This window comes from Mastigoproctus giganteus, chromosome 5, assembly GCF_048544385.1.
Source record: "Mastigoproctus giganteus isolate SK-2022 chromosome 5, ASM4854438v1, whole genome shotgun sequence".
Classification (NCBI taxonomy): Eukaryota; Metazoa; Arthropoda; class Arachnida; order Uropygi; family Thelyphonidae; genus Mastigoproctus; species Mastigoproctus giganteus.
This window is the reverse complement of record NC_143579.1, coordinates 101,588,549-101,605,281: the sequence shown is the minus strand read 5'-3', so window position 1 is coordinate 101,605,281 and position 16,733 is coordinate 101,588,549. Positions and strand designations below refer to the sequence as shown.

The following is a 16,733-nucleotide window of genomic DNA, read 5'->3' as shown; positions in this document are numbered from 1 at the left end:
CTCTCAGAATTATTGGTAAGTGTTTGCTTACTTCCTTTGCTGCCTCCTTTAATATAACTGGATAGATCCCATCCACCCCAGGTGCGTTCCTTGTTTTTAACTTCAGCAATTTCTCCTCTACTTTGCTCTCAGTTATTACAAAATCACTTAGCTCCCTGTTAGAGTTCGATAAACTTCTGGTATTCCCCTCATTGAATAACTCCTCCAATTTGTGGTCCAAGAACTCTTTGCTGTTTTTCTTTGCATCCTTTGCGAAACATTTCTCAAAATCTGTATTCGCCTGCCTAAACTCCTTTGTGTCTTGATTATAGACAATCTTATATCTGCCATAGGCTTCTGTGTCACCTGAAATTTATATGCATTACATACATTTTTCTTCTCTGCCACGAGCCTCATTAATTCATCTGACATCCATTTAGGCCTGAACCTTGAACATTATTTCTTAGTTGGAATGAAAAGCCTAGTAGCCTCCAAGATTAAGTCCCTGAAGGCTTTCCATTTAGAATTCAACATTGTTAACATCATCAGTTGATCCCACTGTACAGAATTTAACAACTATCTGAGACCCCTGTAGTCACCTTTACGAAAGCAAAAGCCATTCCCTTTAGCCTTGATGGTAGTTACATCTTTAAGTAATTCCCATATTAGTACATTGTTCCTTTATTCTTAATGCTTGAATAATCACTGCTGATAATCAGACCAAGAGTTTTACTCCCTCTGGTTGCCTCTCAAACATGCTGCTATAGAAAACAGTCATCCAATAAATCCAAAAAAAGTCTTGCTAGTGTGTGAGTGACCGACCTACAAGTTCCAGTCAATATCTGGAAGGTTAAAATCCCCCATTATAAGACATTCTGATTTTCTGGCCCACTCTGTTTCTCTGCACAACTGTTAATTATACTCATCAGATTCATTAGGCCTATAACACACACCTATTCTCATTTTTCATTTCCCAGTGCTTATGTCATACCAAACAGACACACAACATTGCATTGTCCACCAATATCAATTGGATGCACTTCCTTAGATTTTTTGTTTCTTAACTAACGGCATAACCCCTTCTCCCTTCCTATCCTATCTGTCCTTTCTGTACACATTGCATTCCCCAAATTCCAATTCTGCACTGCTTATATCTATGTGACACCACATCTCTGATATTCCAACAATATCTGCCTTTGATGTCTTGAATAGCACTTCAAGCTCATCAGATTTATTAACTATACTCCTAGCATTGCTGTACATACAAGTATACATGCACCTGTTTCTACTCTTAGTTACCCTAACACAGCCCGTGTATTTATTTGTTCCACTATGACTCCTTGAAATCTCTTTGCCTTGCTTTCCATGCTGCTGTTCATTCCAATAGAAACAGTGCAAGAATCATTTTTGCCTCTGCCTGCAGCCACTGTTTACCTTTAATCTCTGTATCCCCCAAAGCTAGCAGTTTTCTGACCCACCTAGCACTGCCTCGATGGCATTAGCAAATATTCTTGCACCCTTTCTATTTAAGTGTACCCCATCCCTATAGAAGCAGTCTCTCCTGTCAACAAGCACAGACAGGCTGAAAAAAATTCTACCCCTTGAGCCTTGCACAATCTCTCCAGGGCCAAATTGATTGACAAGGCTCATATCATATATATTCCCTCCTGTCGTGTCTGGGCAGAATTGCAGAGACACTTTCACATTCAACCCTAACTCGCAACTTTTTTTCAACGTTGACCTGTACTTGTTGAGTAAATCTGCAGATCTCTTAGTCTTAATGTCATTACTTCCAACGTGTACAACAATATCACCTTTTGCCCCTGGCAGACATACCCTGGTCCTGGTCCACCTATCCTTCTTGCATAGTATATTCTCCATCTCCCTGATAGTAGGGTCACCAACAATAACTAGTTCCTTTGGAACCAGCACATTCTGCCTTGGAGATTGCCTCTGTATTGCCTGATGCACAGGAGTCAGCTCTGCCGTTGAGCTGGGCAGCTGAGACCTTGATGGGCCCCTCATTAATTTCTTCGAGGGCATTTACCCTACACCTCAAGCTCTCATAGACGCCCATCAGAATGCTGAGTTGGCACCTAATTTCTTGAGCCAAGGAGGATGTCTTTGTGTGTTAGCACACACAAAGACATCCTCCTTGGCTAGATCATGTCCCAAAACATATCACACTTGTCTGGATAGTCATAAGGAAGTTATGTTTGTGTGTGAACTGTTTGAATGAAGGAAATAAAGAAGATCATTCAGTTAAGGACAAGAGATGTCCAGAATTTGTTAGAGCACAGAAATTAATAATTGAAAGAACAGACATATCTGATATTCAGAATGGAACAAAACGGTAGCCAAAGAAGTTCAGATCAGAATTACTACTAAATATGAGAATGGTACATGCAGCAATCGTAATCAATGGCTTAATGGTAAAAGTACTATAAAAATAATCCAGCTGAATGGTCACTGGTCAAAAGTGGTAGCAGCTGAGCTGAGAATAGCATGCAATCTTGAACAGGTTGATCTGGCATGCATTCAGGAAACTTACAAAATTGATGGAAAACTCATGGGGCATGGGATTCTCTGTCTACAAAAATTGTGTTGTGTAATGAGCATAACCTGCAGGCTGCAATCATTATTTTCAATAATAACTTAGAGGTGTATGTGTCTGTGTTGAAAGTGAGGACGATATACTTCCAGCGTTGTGCAGATATTGAACCCTACTTAGCTTACATGGTACATCTGTTAGAATATCTGAAAGGACAAACAATAATTTTTCGCTTGGACTCCTATTCCAGAAATACTTCGTGGTATAGCAGGTATACTGATAACAGAGGATGTTTATTGGAGGAAACAATCAATCAACATAATCTCGTAATCCCTAATCAGAGGTTGGAGCATAGCACATTTTTGGACAGTGAATGTGGAATCAAATATTGATATCACACTTTCAACTATGAGGGTCCAAGCACATTAATGAACTGGAGTGTTGAGCCTGACTGGGTTTCCAGTGATCATAGAAGGATCGGGTTTGAGATAACAGAAAAGATCTACTTGTCAAACTGGGTATATACCAGGGCTGGGGAGTAGTGGTGATTTTGGGGTTACTCCTTGTCCTACTCCGGAGTAAGATATTTTTTCTTAATGTTACTCCTACTCCTATTATACTCCTCAATAAAAAATATTTCCTCATTGCTGCATGACTCATCAGGCTACTTTTTGGAATTCTGATTACATTATGATTATATGGTAATCACTATTCAGAATTCAAATGGCTAACTATATTTTTTTTTATTTAATGCAAATTTGAAATTACACAATATATATTTGATACAAACATTATTTATTCAATACAATGCATTAATACGCTATTTTTTTTTTTTTTTTTTTTTTATTTAATACAAAAAGAGCACAAAACTAGTAAAAACTAAAACTAAACTATACATTGTCTTTTAGGTTGAGTTAATTCTCAAAAACAGTATGGACTCAATCAAATCTTCTTTCATCGAAGCACGTAAATCAGATTTTATTATTTTGAGTTCTGAAAACAAACAGCCTTTCAACACTGACTTGGGCAAGTGGTAGAGCACAAAAGGCTGCATCTTGAACTATTAGTGAATATGTTTTTATTGCATCTATCACCTGTAACTTTGATGTACGACTTACTTTCTCCACTAAAGTTAAAGCTTGATAGAAATCAAAGCGGAACTTCTCGTAACTGGTTGCTTCCAGCGCTGCAGCTTCTCCTTTGTTGGTATTTGGTATTTGTATTACTAGCTTGAATGCATCTCTTTTATTTTTTCTTGGTGATCAAGCTGTTTTTTAAAAATCACATTCATCAAATTCTGAACTAGAAGAAGAAGGTTATGTGTCAAGCTCAGGGGAGGCCACATAATCTTCTTGCTTTAATCCTGTTATTTTTTCACTTAAATCAAGTAGTGTAGCTTTTCCTCTGGCTACCTGATCCTCTGATAGCAAAATTCTGTAATTTGGATCAACATAAATTGCTGCTAATAAGATATCATTTTCTATTAAATTAGTTTCTCTGCATTCCATAGACTTCGATTCCATCAGCAATGAGACCACCAATTTGGGAAAACTTGAATATTAGACTTTTCCATTCTTTGTAGAATGATCCAGGTGTTAAATAAGACTCTTGGAACTTTAAAGTCGCATTATATGGGTGGCGAAGTAATCTTTCAAGCTGCTTGACTTCTTCCCATTCACTATCAGATAAAGTTATTTTAGGATTTGCCATATCAATAAATAGAGGCTTTAATTCCAAAAGACGTTTGATCATTAAATAAACACTGCCCCATCTAGTAGCTTGATCAATTAGAGCTCCTTTTCCGCAGCACTTCTTCAGAATAGCATCAATCTTGGGGGATCGAGAAGCTACAGCGACCTGGCGCAACTTACTTATGAGATTAGCTGCATGAGCTCCTTTCAGACCATCACGGATTGTGAGCTGTAAAGTATGCACACCACACCTCATATGTTGTTTGTTGATGTTGGGGAAAGTGAAACCAATGAAATTGTTTGCAATAGCATCCAAGGTCTTGTCTAAGTACTCATCTTCATCTAAATCACTGTACACACAGCTTTCTCCTGATTCAAAATCTGTCTTTTCCTCATTAAGCTTCTCGGCAGTTTTTATCATGTTTGATGCATTGTCTGTAACTATTGTCAAGATATTTTCCTTCTTAATTCCAAAATCTTTGAGTACATTTTCAATCAATTTGTAAACCTGTTCGCTTGTATGTTGTGCTTTGGTATCTTTAAGTGCTAAAGTATGTATTATTGTTTCTTTATTTTCATTTACAAACTGGACATTTATTCCAAAATAATTTACCCGTTGATGGGTGCATGCATCCATCTTCAGATGAATATACTTTCCCTTTAGCATCTCCTTCAACAAATTTTTTTGATTGTTAGCTTCCTCTAATATTATTTTCCTAATATTATATCATTCCAAAGAAACTCTCAGTTTGGCTGCCATTTCACCACTCAATCCAATAAAACCTGGAGAAGAGAATTCACTAAGTGGTAGTCCATTCTTTACAACAAGTTCAATAATACACCCTTTGAATTTAGCAGCTATCATTGCTATAGTAATTTTTTGGGTCTCAAAGTACTTTGTTAGAATATTTTTTCCTTCTACTTTACAACCTGTGCTAGAACTTGATGACTTTTTGCTTCCTTTTCCTCCATAAGCTTGAATTGTTTTGGATGCAAGCACTCTAAATGGCATTTTAAATTGGATAACCTAGTGGGTGCATAGCCTCCTTTTCCTTTCCCTGCACTGATTTCTGAATTGCATGGCTTATCTCCATTCATCATTTGACATATGAAGACATTTTTTTCTTGAGATAATTCAAAGTATTCAAATACTCCAGCTTTCTTTTGTTCCATTTTAGACTAATTAAATTAAGTAGTTTATCTCAAAATTAACTTTAACAGGCTTACAAATTCATATTACCTAAAACAAAAGATAAAAATTTAAATTTTAAATTAGACAGTGCAATATAATAAAATTGTTTTTTTGTATTTGCATGTATAATATAATAACAGGAATAAGGAGTAACAAATATATTTTGTTACTCCTTATTCCTATTCCTGTAAAAACCTCTTACTCCTACTCCCCAGACCTGGTATATACAGGACCAGTTGCAACGATTCTCTGTTCATACTGCTAACTGGAATCTGTTTGAAGAAGAATTACACAATTAGAGGGCTGTAGTGTCAGCCCTCTACTTGGGGGTGGCCCAGCAGTGGTTCATCTGGTGCAGGGTTGGTTATATAATGCCTCTACATTGCAGTGAGGTGTTGTCAAACTAAATGCATGCCTGTTAAATGGTGGACTCCTCAGTTGACAGTGCTACGCAAAGAAAAATTAATAGAGCTAGGAAGATATACCAAAGAAGCGAATGTCGGAGTAACGAAGAAGATCAAATACGTTTAAGGAATGAGTATCAGCAGCTGGGAAGAAGATACATGCATCTGATCACAAAAAAAAAAATTTAATGCCATGGAAAGAACTTCTAAGGATATGCAGGAACAGTGACCCTTGGGGCTTAATTTACAAATTATGTAGTAATAAAATTAAACACCCAGCAGGAGATATCACATGTTCAATTCAGGCTAGTGATAGTACTTCTTGAATGTGGGAAGAAAGTGTAGGTCTGGTTTTAGGTAACTTGGTGAGCCGACTGGGCTAGCCAGGTGGGTAAAGTGCCTGCCTGGTAACCCAAAGGTCATGGGTTCGAATCCCGCCTCGAGCTTGGATCAGAGTAAAATTCAAAAACTTTGGGAGGTGCATTATGGCCACAGAAGCCGATGCGCCAACAACTAACAAGTAATAATTATTATTATTATTATTATAACTTGGTGAAAGACAGAAGCAAATGGGGACCCTGATAGCAGTGAAAGTAAGTACTTGAAAATGAAATTGCTTAATGACATTTACAGAGGCAGTGGGGAAGAGCACAGCTTCCAGATGAACGAGTTAGATACTGCAGTAGAACGAATCTAGAAAAATAAATGTCTGGGAATGGACCTCATTGAGGGGGAAGTCATAAAACAGTGTCTGAAATTGATACCAGAGCACCTGCTAGCATTTTTAACTAATGTCTTAGGGATGGAGTATTTTCACCACCATGGAAGGATGCACTCTTAAAACTTCAGCTTAAAACTTAAAATTGCCATTGAAACCAAAAGAAAGGGTAGATTCATATCGTCCTATTGCATTATTTGAAAAGACTAGGGAAAGTTTATGAAAGGAAAGATTGCCAGTAGGCAGAATTATGGAAAGTGTTCAAGAAAACTGTGAGTGGTTTGAAAACCAATATGGGTTTACAGCAGGGAAAGGTACTGATGATGCACTGGGAAAGTTGGTGGAATCTGTACACTGATGCAGATCAAAATATTGTCTAGGTATCTTTGTAGATTTCGCTGAGGCATGTGCTAGCATCGATTGGCACAATGTTCTTATGGTATTACACCAGGCAAAATGCACACCACAGATCTACTCTGTTATAAGAGATTACTTCTGCGACAGAACAGTTACAGTTAAATCAGCATGTGTGAGTATTACCAGACAAGTTTTAAGAGGCAGCCCACAAGGGTCCTTGGCCCATTAATGTGGAATTTAGTCCTAAACTTATGGTTAAGTTTGGACTATAACAACTTCATTATGATTGCTTATGCTCATGGCTTAGTTTTGCTTGTGGACAGTGACTCGAGGCTCCAACTAGAGGAGCGATCACACTTTATTTTGTCAGAGATGAGTACCTGGTATTGTTCATGCTTGTGGTCTCAATAGAAAAGAGCAAAACTGTGTTGTTAAAAGATACCTGTCTACTACGAGAAATCCACAATGCTGGATAGATGGAGCCAGTCTGCAGTGTGTGAAGACAATCGGATACCTAGGAATTAAGATTGATAAACAGTTACGATTGTCTCACACATCAACTACATCACTGAGAATATTTGTGAATTTTTTGTTGGTATGATTGGGCAGGTAACTAGGAAGGAGTGGGGGATAAAAGGCAAGGCAGGCACCTCCATAGCCAGGTGGGAAGGAGCACCAGTGCTTAGCACATGCTTTTTGATTAGACCGGGGTTCGAGCCCGTCACCACCAAATACGGAGCATGCGGAAAGGTCAGGGAATGACCACCGCACCGGAGCAATATGGCCTTAGTTGCTAATGCTCCTAAAAAAAAAAAGGCAAGGCATTGAATATTTTTTATGACTGTATCTTCTTGACAATAGTGAGCTATGGAGCACATATTTCTTATGGTATTGCACCAGGCACAGTGATCACACAAGATTGTGCTTTGCAAAAGGCAAACGTTAGGAAAAAAGTTTCAATTGTGAATGGACAATGTTGTTACAACTCAGTATGGCCCATAGGACTATGTCAAATGAGGCCTTGCAGGTGACAACATGACGGCAGCCCCTGAATCTGGTCTTAGTATTCAAGTCAATGTGCTTCTGTCTGCGACATAGACAGCCATACGAGCAGTTATCAATTGAAATTCATTGTGACGATGGTTATAATGAGGAGAGGAAATGATTGTGGACTCTTCTTACTGACCGGTGGCAAGACAGATGGAACAACTGTACCAAGGGTTTAATAACCAAAAAGTTTCTTCCAAGCATTAAACAGTTTGGGAAAGGTACAGGTTCGTTTCAACCAAACCTCTTTAATTTTCCTGCTTACGGGACACGGGTTCTTTTTTGGAAAATTAAATGAATTAGGTATTTCAGCACCATGTAGTTCCTTGGTGGTAGATGACTTTCATCAACCGGTGAAATACCACCACTTTGTTTATTGGAGGCTTGAAGTGGTGAAACCCATGTTTAGTCTCTAGACCAAAGTTTCCGGCATCCCCCCCCCCCCCCAATACTTCTCCTTCAACCCATGCACAGTACTAAATACTATAGTTTTTGATACCTTTCGTGTTTGGGGTTTTCATAAAAAAAAAAAAAAACTTGTGGAGAGAAAGGAAGACCGTGTACATCTTCTGTATAGACGTCATGGATATCAGGCTCTACAAGAGGAATTGATTGCTGGAGCATCCAGTATGCAAACACTGCCGTCTTGAGTGTGAGGCCCTTCTACTGAAGACAAGGACAAACTTTGGTGCTTTCCAAAATTTTGCAGTACAAGTTTTCAAGAGACAAGTCCTGCTGAAAGTGGAACAAGAACAGTGCTGATAAAACTGCCTTTCCATGCGCTGCACTTGGATACTTCCATGGCACATTGCAATTTTTTGCGAGTGAAACGGATGCATGTAGAATGTCTGTCTCTTCAGCTGCGGCAAATATAATGGAAGAAGACGTGAAATTATTCAAAACAGCTAGTGTGAGGACTTTCTCACTAGCTATTTTTCTAGATTTAAATTTACATGACATGAATTGTAGGGCTTAATTACTGTATAATGGAGCAAGTCCATGAAGTGAGGAATTTCAATATGTTACAATGGAGCAATTTTAATTATCTGTCCAGTATGTAAATACAGGTGGGGATGCCAGGACAGCTTGCTGGGACCACCTAGTACAATAAATAAATAAATATCCAGTTATATTAAAGGAGGCAGCAAAGAAAATAAGCAAACCCTTAGCCATTATAATGAGAGCATTGCTGGATTCAGGGGAGTTCCCCACTGACTGGTGATGTACAAATGTATCCCCAATTTATAAAGTGGGATCAAAGGGTAATATGAGTAATTGAGGACCTGTAAGTGTAACTTCTGTTTCGGGGAAAATAATGAAGTCATTGGTTAAAGAAGCACTGCAGGATCACCTAGACAAGACTGCAGTTATAGTTCAGACACAGCATTTTGTTAAGGGGAAGTCTTGTCTGATCAATTAATTTGGATACTGTGATGTGGTCACAAAGGAACTGGATCCAGGGAATAACTTTGATATCATATATTTGGATCTTAGAAAGGCTTTTGATACTGTTGCACATGGAAGATTGCTGCAGAAATGGAGCAGTGTTGCATTGGAGGCAAATTACTGCTATGGATAAAGGGATGGTTAAGTGGAAGAAGACAGTGCAATCAGTGAACACTGCTCTTTGTGGACTAATGTTATTAGTGGAGTCCCCAAGGGTTTGGTGTTGGGCCCATTGTTGTTTTCTATATTTTTCAATGAGATTGATGAAGGTATATCAGGCTTAATGTCCAAGTTTGCAGACAATACAAAGGTTGGCAGGGTTGTTAATGACAGTATGCTACTGCAACAGGATCTAGAAAAGTTGGGCAGATGGACTCAACTGAGGTTTAACATTGACAAATGCAAGTAACTCCCAGAGTAACATACCAACTGTGCGGTACTATACTCAGGGTACTGGAGAATGAAAAAATACCTGGGGGGGGGGGTAATTGTGCAGTCAAATACAAAGTTTTCTGAGCAGTGCAGACAGGCTGCAGAGCAGCTCATGGGATCTTGTGAATGATATATAGGAATTTTGCTAGCAGGGATAAAGAGATAATTATCCTCTTGTATAAGGCAATGGTCAGGCCACACTTCGAGTACTGCCTACAGGTCTGGAGGCCTCATTTTAGGAAGGATGTACACCCTGCTGGAATGAGTACAGAGAAGGGCAACAAGATTGGTTAGAGAAAAAAAGGGTTGCTCTTGCCAAGAAATGCTTTAGTTCTGCAAATTTCAGCGTCTGGAGACTAGGCACCTGTATGGTGATCTGATTGATGTGTATGAATGGTTTGAGTAAGCTTCAATGCTAATGAGATTTTTCCTCTCGCTCAGGTTATGCACCTGAGGGAGCATAAATTCAAATTGATTAAAGACGGTTGTAGAATAGATGTGTGAAATTTGTCTTTAGCCAGTGGGTGGTTGATTGCTGTGACAAACTTCCATCGGTCATTGTGGAAGTTGATAGCTTGAATGAATTCAGAGAAGAACTGGACAAACTTTTGGAGCAAATTGGATGGTTTAAATGGGAAGGGATTTTTTTTATTGTGGTTTTTTTTTTTTTTTTTTTTTCTCACTGATGCTGTAAAAGTTTGCTTTCTTGCATCACTATTGCTAATGCAACCAATAGCATCAAGGATTGAGGTGGCCAATTCATAAAGACAGGAAATGATGTGGTCATCATTGAATGTGTTACAAAGCAGCCAATCAAAATTTGGAGGAGCCTTATCATGCATAAAAACATTTGTTTCAACCATCTCTCCTGAAGAGAGGAGCAGGCATCACACAGTGATAGAGAAGATCACTGTAATAGGTAACAGCTTAGCTCTCACAATGCATGCTATGAATCACAAGCTTAGACCTCTTCAAAAAAAAAAAAAAAACTGAGGTCCAGTAGTGAAATTTAGCTGTTGTTACCACATGACTCTTGTAGAGGTGAATGATGGATCAAAGAAATTTACAGACTATTGATCATGGAATGTTAAACTCTCATGACACCATCATTAACAAATGTTCATTTTGTGCAATATCATCAGCAACAGCAATTTCAACAACAGCCACTGTGGCTGACACAGAATTCTCTGAAAGTGCAAACAGGCTGCTGGAATAGCTCATAAAGTGATTATATCAGTGATGTACATGATATACAAGCAGTAATATACAAGAACTGTGAAAGTGGTGATTATCCTTTGTATTAAGCTACGTATGGAATACTGCATACAGGGAAGGATGCAGAGAAGTGTAACAAGATTAGTTAGAGCAAAAAAGGATATTCTTACCAAGAACAAGTAAATTGCAATCTCTGGAAACTAAGCATCTGTGGAGCAGCCTACAGGTGACCCCTGCTTAACGCTGATAATTCGTTCTGGAAAAACAGAGCGCTAAATGAATCTGCGCTAAGCAAGCTCCGCATTCCCATAAGGTAACATATGTATTTGTAAGTTGCGGTCAGTGCCATAGGATATTTCCTAATCAATAATAAACGATAGTGAAAAGATGCACAAATGTCGGTCAAAATATTTAATATTCAAATATTTATACATATAAAATATTCTACATTACATATATACAGTAAACCCCCGCTATTCGCAGGGGTTACGTTCCTGAGAAATGCCGCGAAAAAGCGAATACTGAGTTATGGCTCCCATAGTAATAAAGGGGTTCCGTTCCAAAGTATGAAATATATTAAAAAAAACTAGTCCAAAATTTTGTCTATATATGTATTATATGTACCTTCATAATATGACTATGTACATGGACAGTACATAGTGAAATGCAAGCATATGGCATTGAAATGAAAATAAGAAACAATTTAATATTAAATGTAATATTTATTAGAAATTTCAAACAAATCTTTCAAACCAGCGTCCTTGCTAGCAAAAAAAACTTATCTCACCAGTGCTATCATCAGTTTCGCTAAAGTGTTGATAAAGGAAGTTTTGCCTTTTCATGAATGATGAATGAACTTAATGGAATTTTATTTTGAGTTAGGTCTTCTATCCACAGATTTAAAGATTTTTTCCATTTTTCTAATTTAATATCAAGAGTTACAGAGCAAATTTTTGAAGCAATTAGCATGTTTTCACGGACACTACGGCGGATTTTTTCTTCCGATTTCTTAATTGATTGTACCGTTGACTCATTGATTTTATAATGTTTTGCCACTGAGGAGACACTTTCACCATTAGAAATTTTATCTAATAACTCAATTTTATTCGCTAGTCATCACCTTCTTTGATCTTTTCACATTTCCCTTGTTATTCGTAGCCATATTTTTGTACGGGTAAAAAAGAACTTGTCCACAATAAAGGCACTTTCTTCGATTTCTTCGAAAAAGTCTGTTTTTCACTGCAAAATGGTAGATTTATCACTTTTGGAAGCATATCAATTTATAAATTTATAAATTGATTTATAAATTTATCAATTTATAAATTGATAAATTTGTTCAATTTATAAGCATGTAAATTAAAAGCAAACGACGAAACCTTCCATGACAAGCGCATAACACATACTGAACAAGGATTAGCGAGAAACATCCACGCTCGCGATTTTGTCACCCCCCCCCCCACTGAGCGCTGTTTTGACTGGGAAAGATAATTTTAGCCACGCCCATGTTTTTTTATGACGGAAAATGTTCACGGCGCTTTAAAATTCACATTTTTTAAGGTTTCATTTTATATTAAATCAGCGACCGCAAATACAGATACCGCGAATAGCGGGGTTTACTGTATATAATTATGTGGTAACTATTTATGTATCAAAATTAAACTTAAAATGCCAATTAAAATCATGAATTTAATTGATCTAAATTGATTTTAATTGATTTAATTTAATTGATGAATTTAATCATGAAAAATGTGTCGATTTTGGGTTGAACTTTGGCCCTCTTCTAAATAAACTAAAAGGGGTATTAATTTTAAATCCCCCGCAGCATTACCACCCAACAGTAAAGTCACCCGATCCTTCGCCGCTTTGAAACCTGGCATGTTTTTTGCTTCTTTCAATATGAAACTTCTTTTAGGTATTCATTTCCACAAAAGTCCTACTTCATCTATGTTAAAAACTTGTTGAGAAGTATAACACACAATACCCCTCTTCAATAATTTTAACAAGTTCTTTTTTGAAAGTTTCGGCTCCTTGATCTGCACTTGCGGCTTCTCCCTAGATTTTAAATCTATTCAACCAGCTCTTACAAGTTTTAAATGGTTCCACATTTTTTTTTTTTTTTTAGGTGAGTTTTCTTCAGATCATCATATTGGCTAATCTCTCTCTTTTTTTTTTTTTTTTTTTTTTAATAATATTTAACTTAACTGAATTCTGCATTGGACATTTATCTTTAATAAAATTAGTTAGTCTTTTCCATTTCAACCCTAATAGCCAGCCTAGCCTTAGTTGCTTGCAGTGGAACAGCTATCTTTCCCGCTGCTAAAATTAATTCTTTATTTTTTTATAATTGTTCTTACAGTTAAACTTGCAAGTCCTAAATTATGGCACACATCCGCTTGTCGTTGACGGGAATCGATTCGCTTCAGAACGTCTAATTTAATTTTCAAATTCAGTCTTTTTCTTACATTTATAGTCTTCGTACTGCGTCCAGCCGTTGTTGCTTTTTCATTCTTATCCGCAATTATTAACTCTTCGAAAATGTAACTGCGTTGGTTGCATTAATTATGATATAATGTTTGAGTAAACTGTCCGTTACGCACGATGTCTAATGCTGTACTGAGTGATGACTAGACTTCGGATAAATGCATATAACGCAAATATTACAAGCAATATACTTGATCATTTTTTAAATTGTTGATCTTGGAACAACGTAACAAGTCACTGTACTGCAATTAAATTAACGTGCGAGAAAATTTCACTGAGCGTGGGAAAATTTCTCAAGTCGGCGTGGGAAATGTTTTAATGCTATTTTGCTATTCATTTTCAAGCTATCGACTCGATCAAATTAAACGATTTCGTTAAATATGCCAAAAATGCAATCTGTAAAAGAGCGTTATAGTGATCTGTGACAGCGTTATAGTCAGATACGGGTTACAATATAAGAACAGCATTATAGCAAATCAGCATAAAGCAAACCGTGTTGTAACGGGGGCCTGCTGTAATTGAAGTGTATAAGGCTTTTATAGGGGTTAAGCAACTCAGATGACTTACTGAAAGGGACATAAATTTAAATCGAAAAATGATGGTTGCAGATGTATGGAAATTTGCATTCTGTTATTTAATTGATTAATGGCTAGTTTGAATACAGGATTTTTTTTTTTTTTTTTTGGGCTGTTACTTTGTTTTGCTTTCTTGCATCATGTTACCAATACTAATACATTGTCAAGATAAATAATACTCTTGTAACAGTAAAAACTCATTATTTTTCCTTTCCTTTCTTTGTTTTCTCATCCAGTGCTGAAATGAATCGATTATGGAATTTGTGTCCAGATAATTGGGAAGCATGTAGATCAAAACAAAGGTATACTTTTTTTTTTTTTTAGTTCTATTTAAGTTTAGCATGATATAAAATTATTCCTGTAAAATTATGGGAAAAGTCAATAAAGAATACTATATGTTGCAGTAAAGCAGATTTTAATCATCAGCAACTCCAATGGGTTAAAATGTAATATGGTTACAAATTTCGATTAATCCCTTTTAACACTTTAAAAAAGTTTTAACATTTAAAAAAAATTAAAATGAACACTTTTGATTAATTCTGGAAGTTAGCTTTTAATGATCAGCAATGAATTACCATGAGTCTTGATTAGAAAAAAACACTGGTGCCGGATGCAAATAGAAACAAAATGATTATGAACATAATCATTTTGTTTATGTTACAACAGTTTGCTGAATAAAATCTGATGCCAATATTCATTGGCTGAGGGGACCTGTGAGGCCACATGATATTGTTTACATTATTACTCCATTGTGTCCCACCAAGTACAGTGTTTGGTGTAGTGAAACACTGCTTTTCACCACATGGGCATATTTTCCATTATCCGAAAGCTTCTCAAAATTCACCATTCATCTGTGCCTATTATGATGAAAAATTTGGAGACATTGCATATTTCTCATTTATGTTATTTATCTTGGAGGATACCAAGAATTGGTATCCTCTAAGCACAAATCAAAAAATCAAATACTTTTTTCAAATATTCAAGTTAAAATCTGGGGCCTGTCAGACTGCATGCTATCATTAGTATTAGAAAACTGGATAATGCTACTTCTAAATTAATATTGCTAAAATAATTTATTCCCTTTATTGCTTTGTTTCTGCTGTGTGTTTATATCTGTTCCAGTCTTTAAGTGTTTGTGAATTGGTGTTGATGGAAAAGGAAGAAGATATGTAAAAATTAATTTGAGCTGTGGATTTCATTTAGTAACTTTTCTATTGTCTGTTTCCAAAACTTGTTTTTCATTCATTGCAAGTAGTGTTTTATATTGGCTTTATCCATATTACAGATTTAGGATAGAGTTATGTTATAACATTTTTGAACTATATTAGAAGAATTATCCCTACACAACTGTGGACCAGATGTCAGTTTATCCAGAAGAGATAAAATTTACTTAAAAGTAAATTACTGAAAACAGTTTGAATGAGTCATTTAAATTGCATAAATAATGTCATGTAAGAGTAACAGCCCAAGTGGCTATGGGCCATCCACAGTGGGCCACTCTTCCTTGGCAGTGTAATTTCTTTAATGAGTGACTAATAATCTGATATTTAATTATTGTTTTTTATTAATATTAATAAAGTAAGTTGGGGATTAAATTATCTTCAAGATTTAAATTGTACAATTTATTTCTCAATAAAATGCCACATGGTCCACTTTGTATGTATATTTCAATATAATATCCTTCCTTTCTGTTAAAAGCTGACAAGATGATCTGCTTAATGATCAAGCAGATAATTTTTAAAAATAAGTGTTATTAAATAAATATGCTTCAATTAGAGTACTCACTTTCTAAGAAGGAACTTGTTTCACTATACAAATAACATTTTTGCCCATGTAAGACAGTTGCTTGATAAGTTTCTAACCTAGCACAGAAGGAGTTATTATCTGATGTTGACATTATACTATTTTTCAGTGTCAAGCATTAGTACATTGTACTAATGCTTAACACTGAAATTGTACTAATACTTGACATTGAAAAATTATTAAACAATGAAAAAGTGTGTTGTAACTCAATGTGCTTTTTCAGCAAATCTTCAGATTCATGATTCTGGCTTTCTACTCGCTTTATTGAAGATCCTGAAAAAAGGAGGAGTATGCGGCTGCTATTACCTCATCTGATCAAAATTTATTTCCAAGCAAGTTGGTTTTTAGTTTCAAGAATAGATGGAAATAAGGTGGGTTGGGGAACAGTTGCATTGTCCTGATAAAAGAAAAGACCTTTACAGTTTTTCTGGCCTCTTTGACTTGATTACGTCTCACAATTTATTTACTAAGTTGCATAGTTGGACTGACTATGCAACTTAGTAAATTATTTCATTCATAGTTACATATCTGACCATGCAGATATTAACTATGAATGAAAGGGTTTCCAGGCTCTGTTTGACAAAAAGAAAAAAAATTACTTTGAAGATGTTTCTGATCGAGTGTCAAAAGACAGGAGATCCATCATGCAGACACCTTTATCATATGTAATTCATTTGACAAAATATTCTGCACATGTTCAGTTGAGATGCCAGTAACCACTCAAGTACACTGTGATCGCTGCCACCCAGTGGGTCTTTTACTTGCAGTTTTTTAATGCAATAAGAATCGCTGCGGATAACCAGATCAAGAGAGGCAGTAAAAAAATTCCCCAAGAGAAAAAA

The 16,733-nt window shown here is 36.4% G+C and overlaps 1 protein-coding gene across 1 annotated transcript in view; it reads left to right on the top strand.

The window, feature by feature from the left end:
• Hpr1 (THO complex 1-like protein Hpr1) overlaps nt 1-16,733 on the top strand; it is a 384,568-nt gene that overhangs the window by 287,004 nt on the left and 80,831 nt on the right. The window contains exon 16 of the mRNA XM_090373371.1: nt 14,325-14,390. Within this exon, the coding sequence (XP_090229497.1) occupies nt 14,325-14,390 (66 nt within the window). The remainder of the gene's footprint in view (nt 1-14,324; nt 14,391-16,733) is intronic.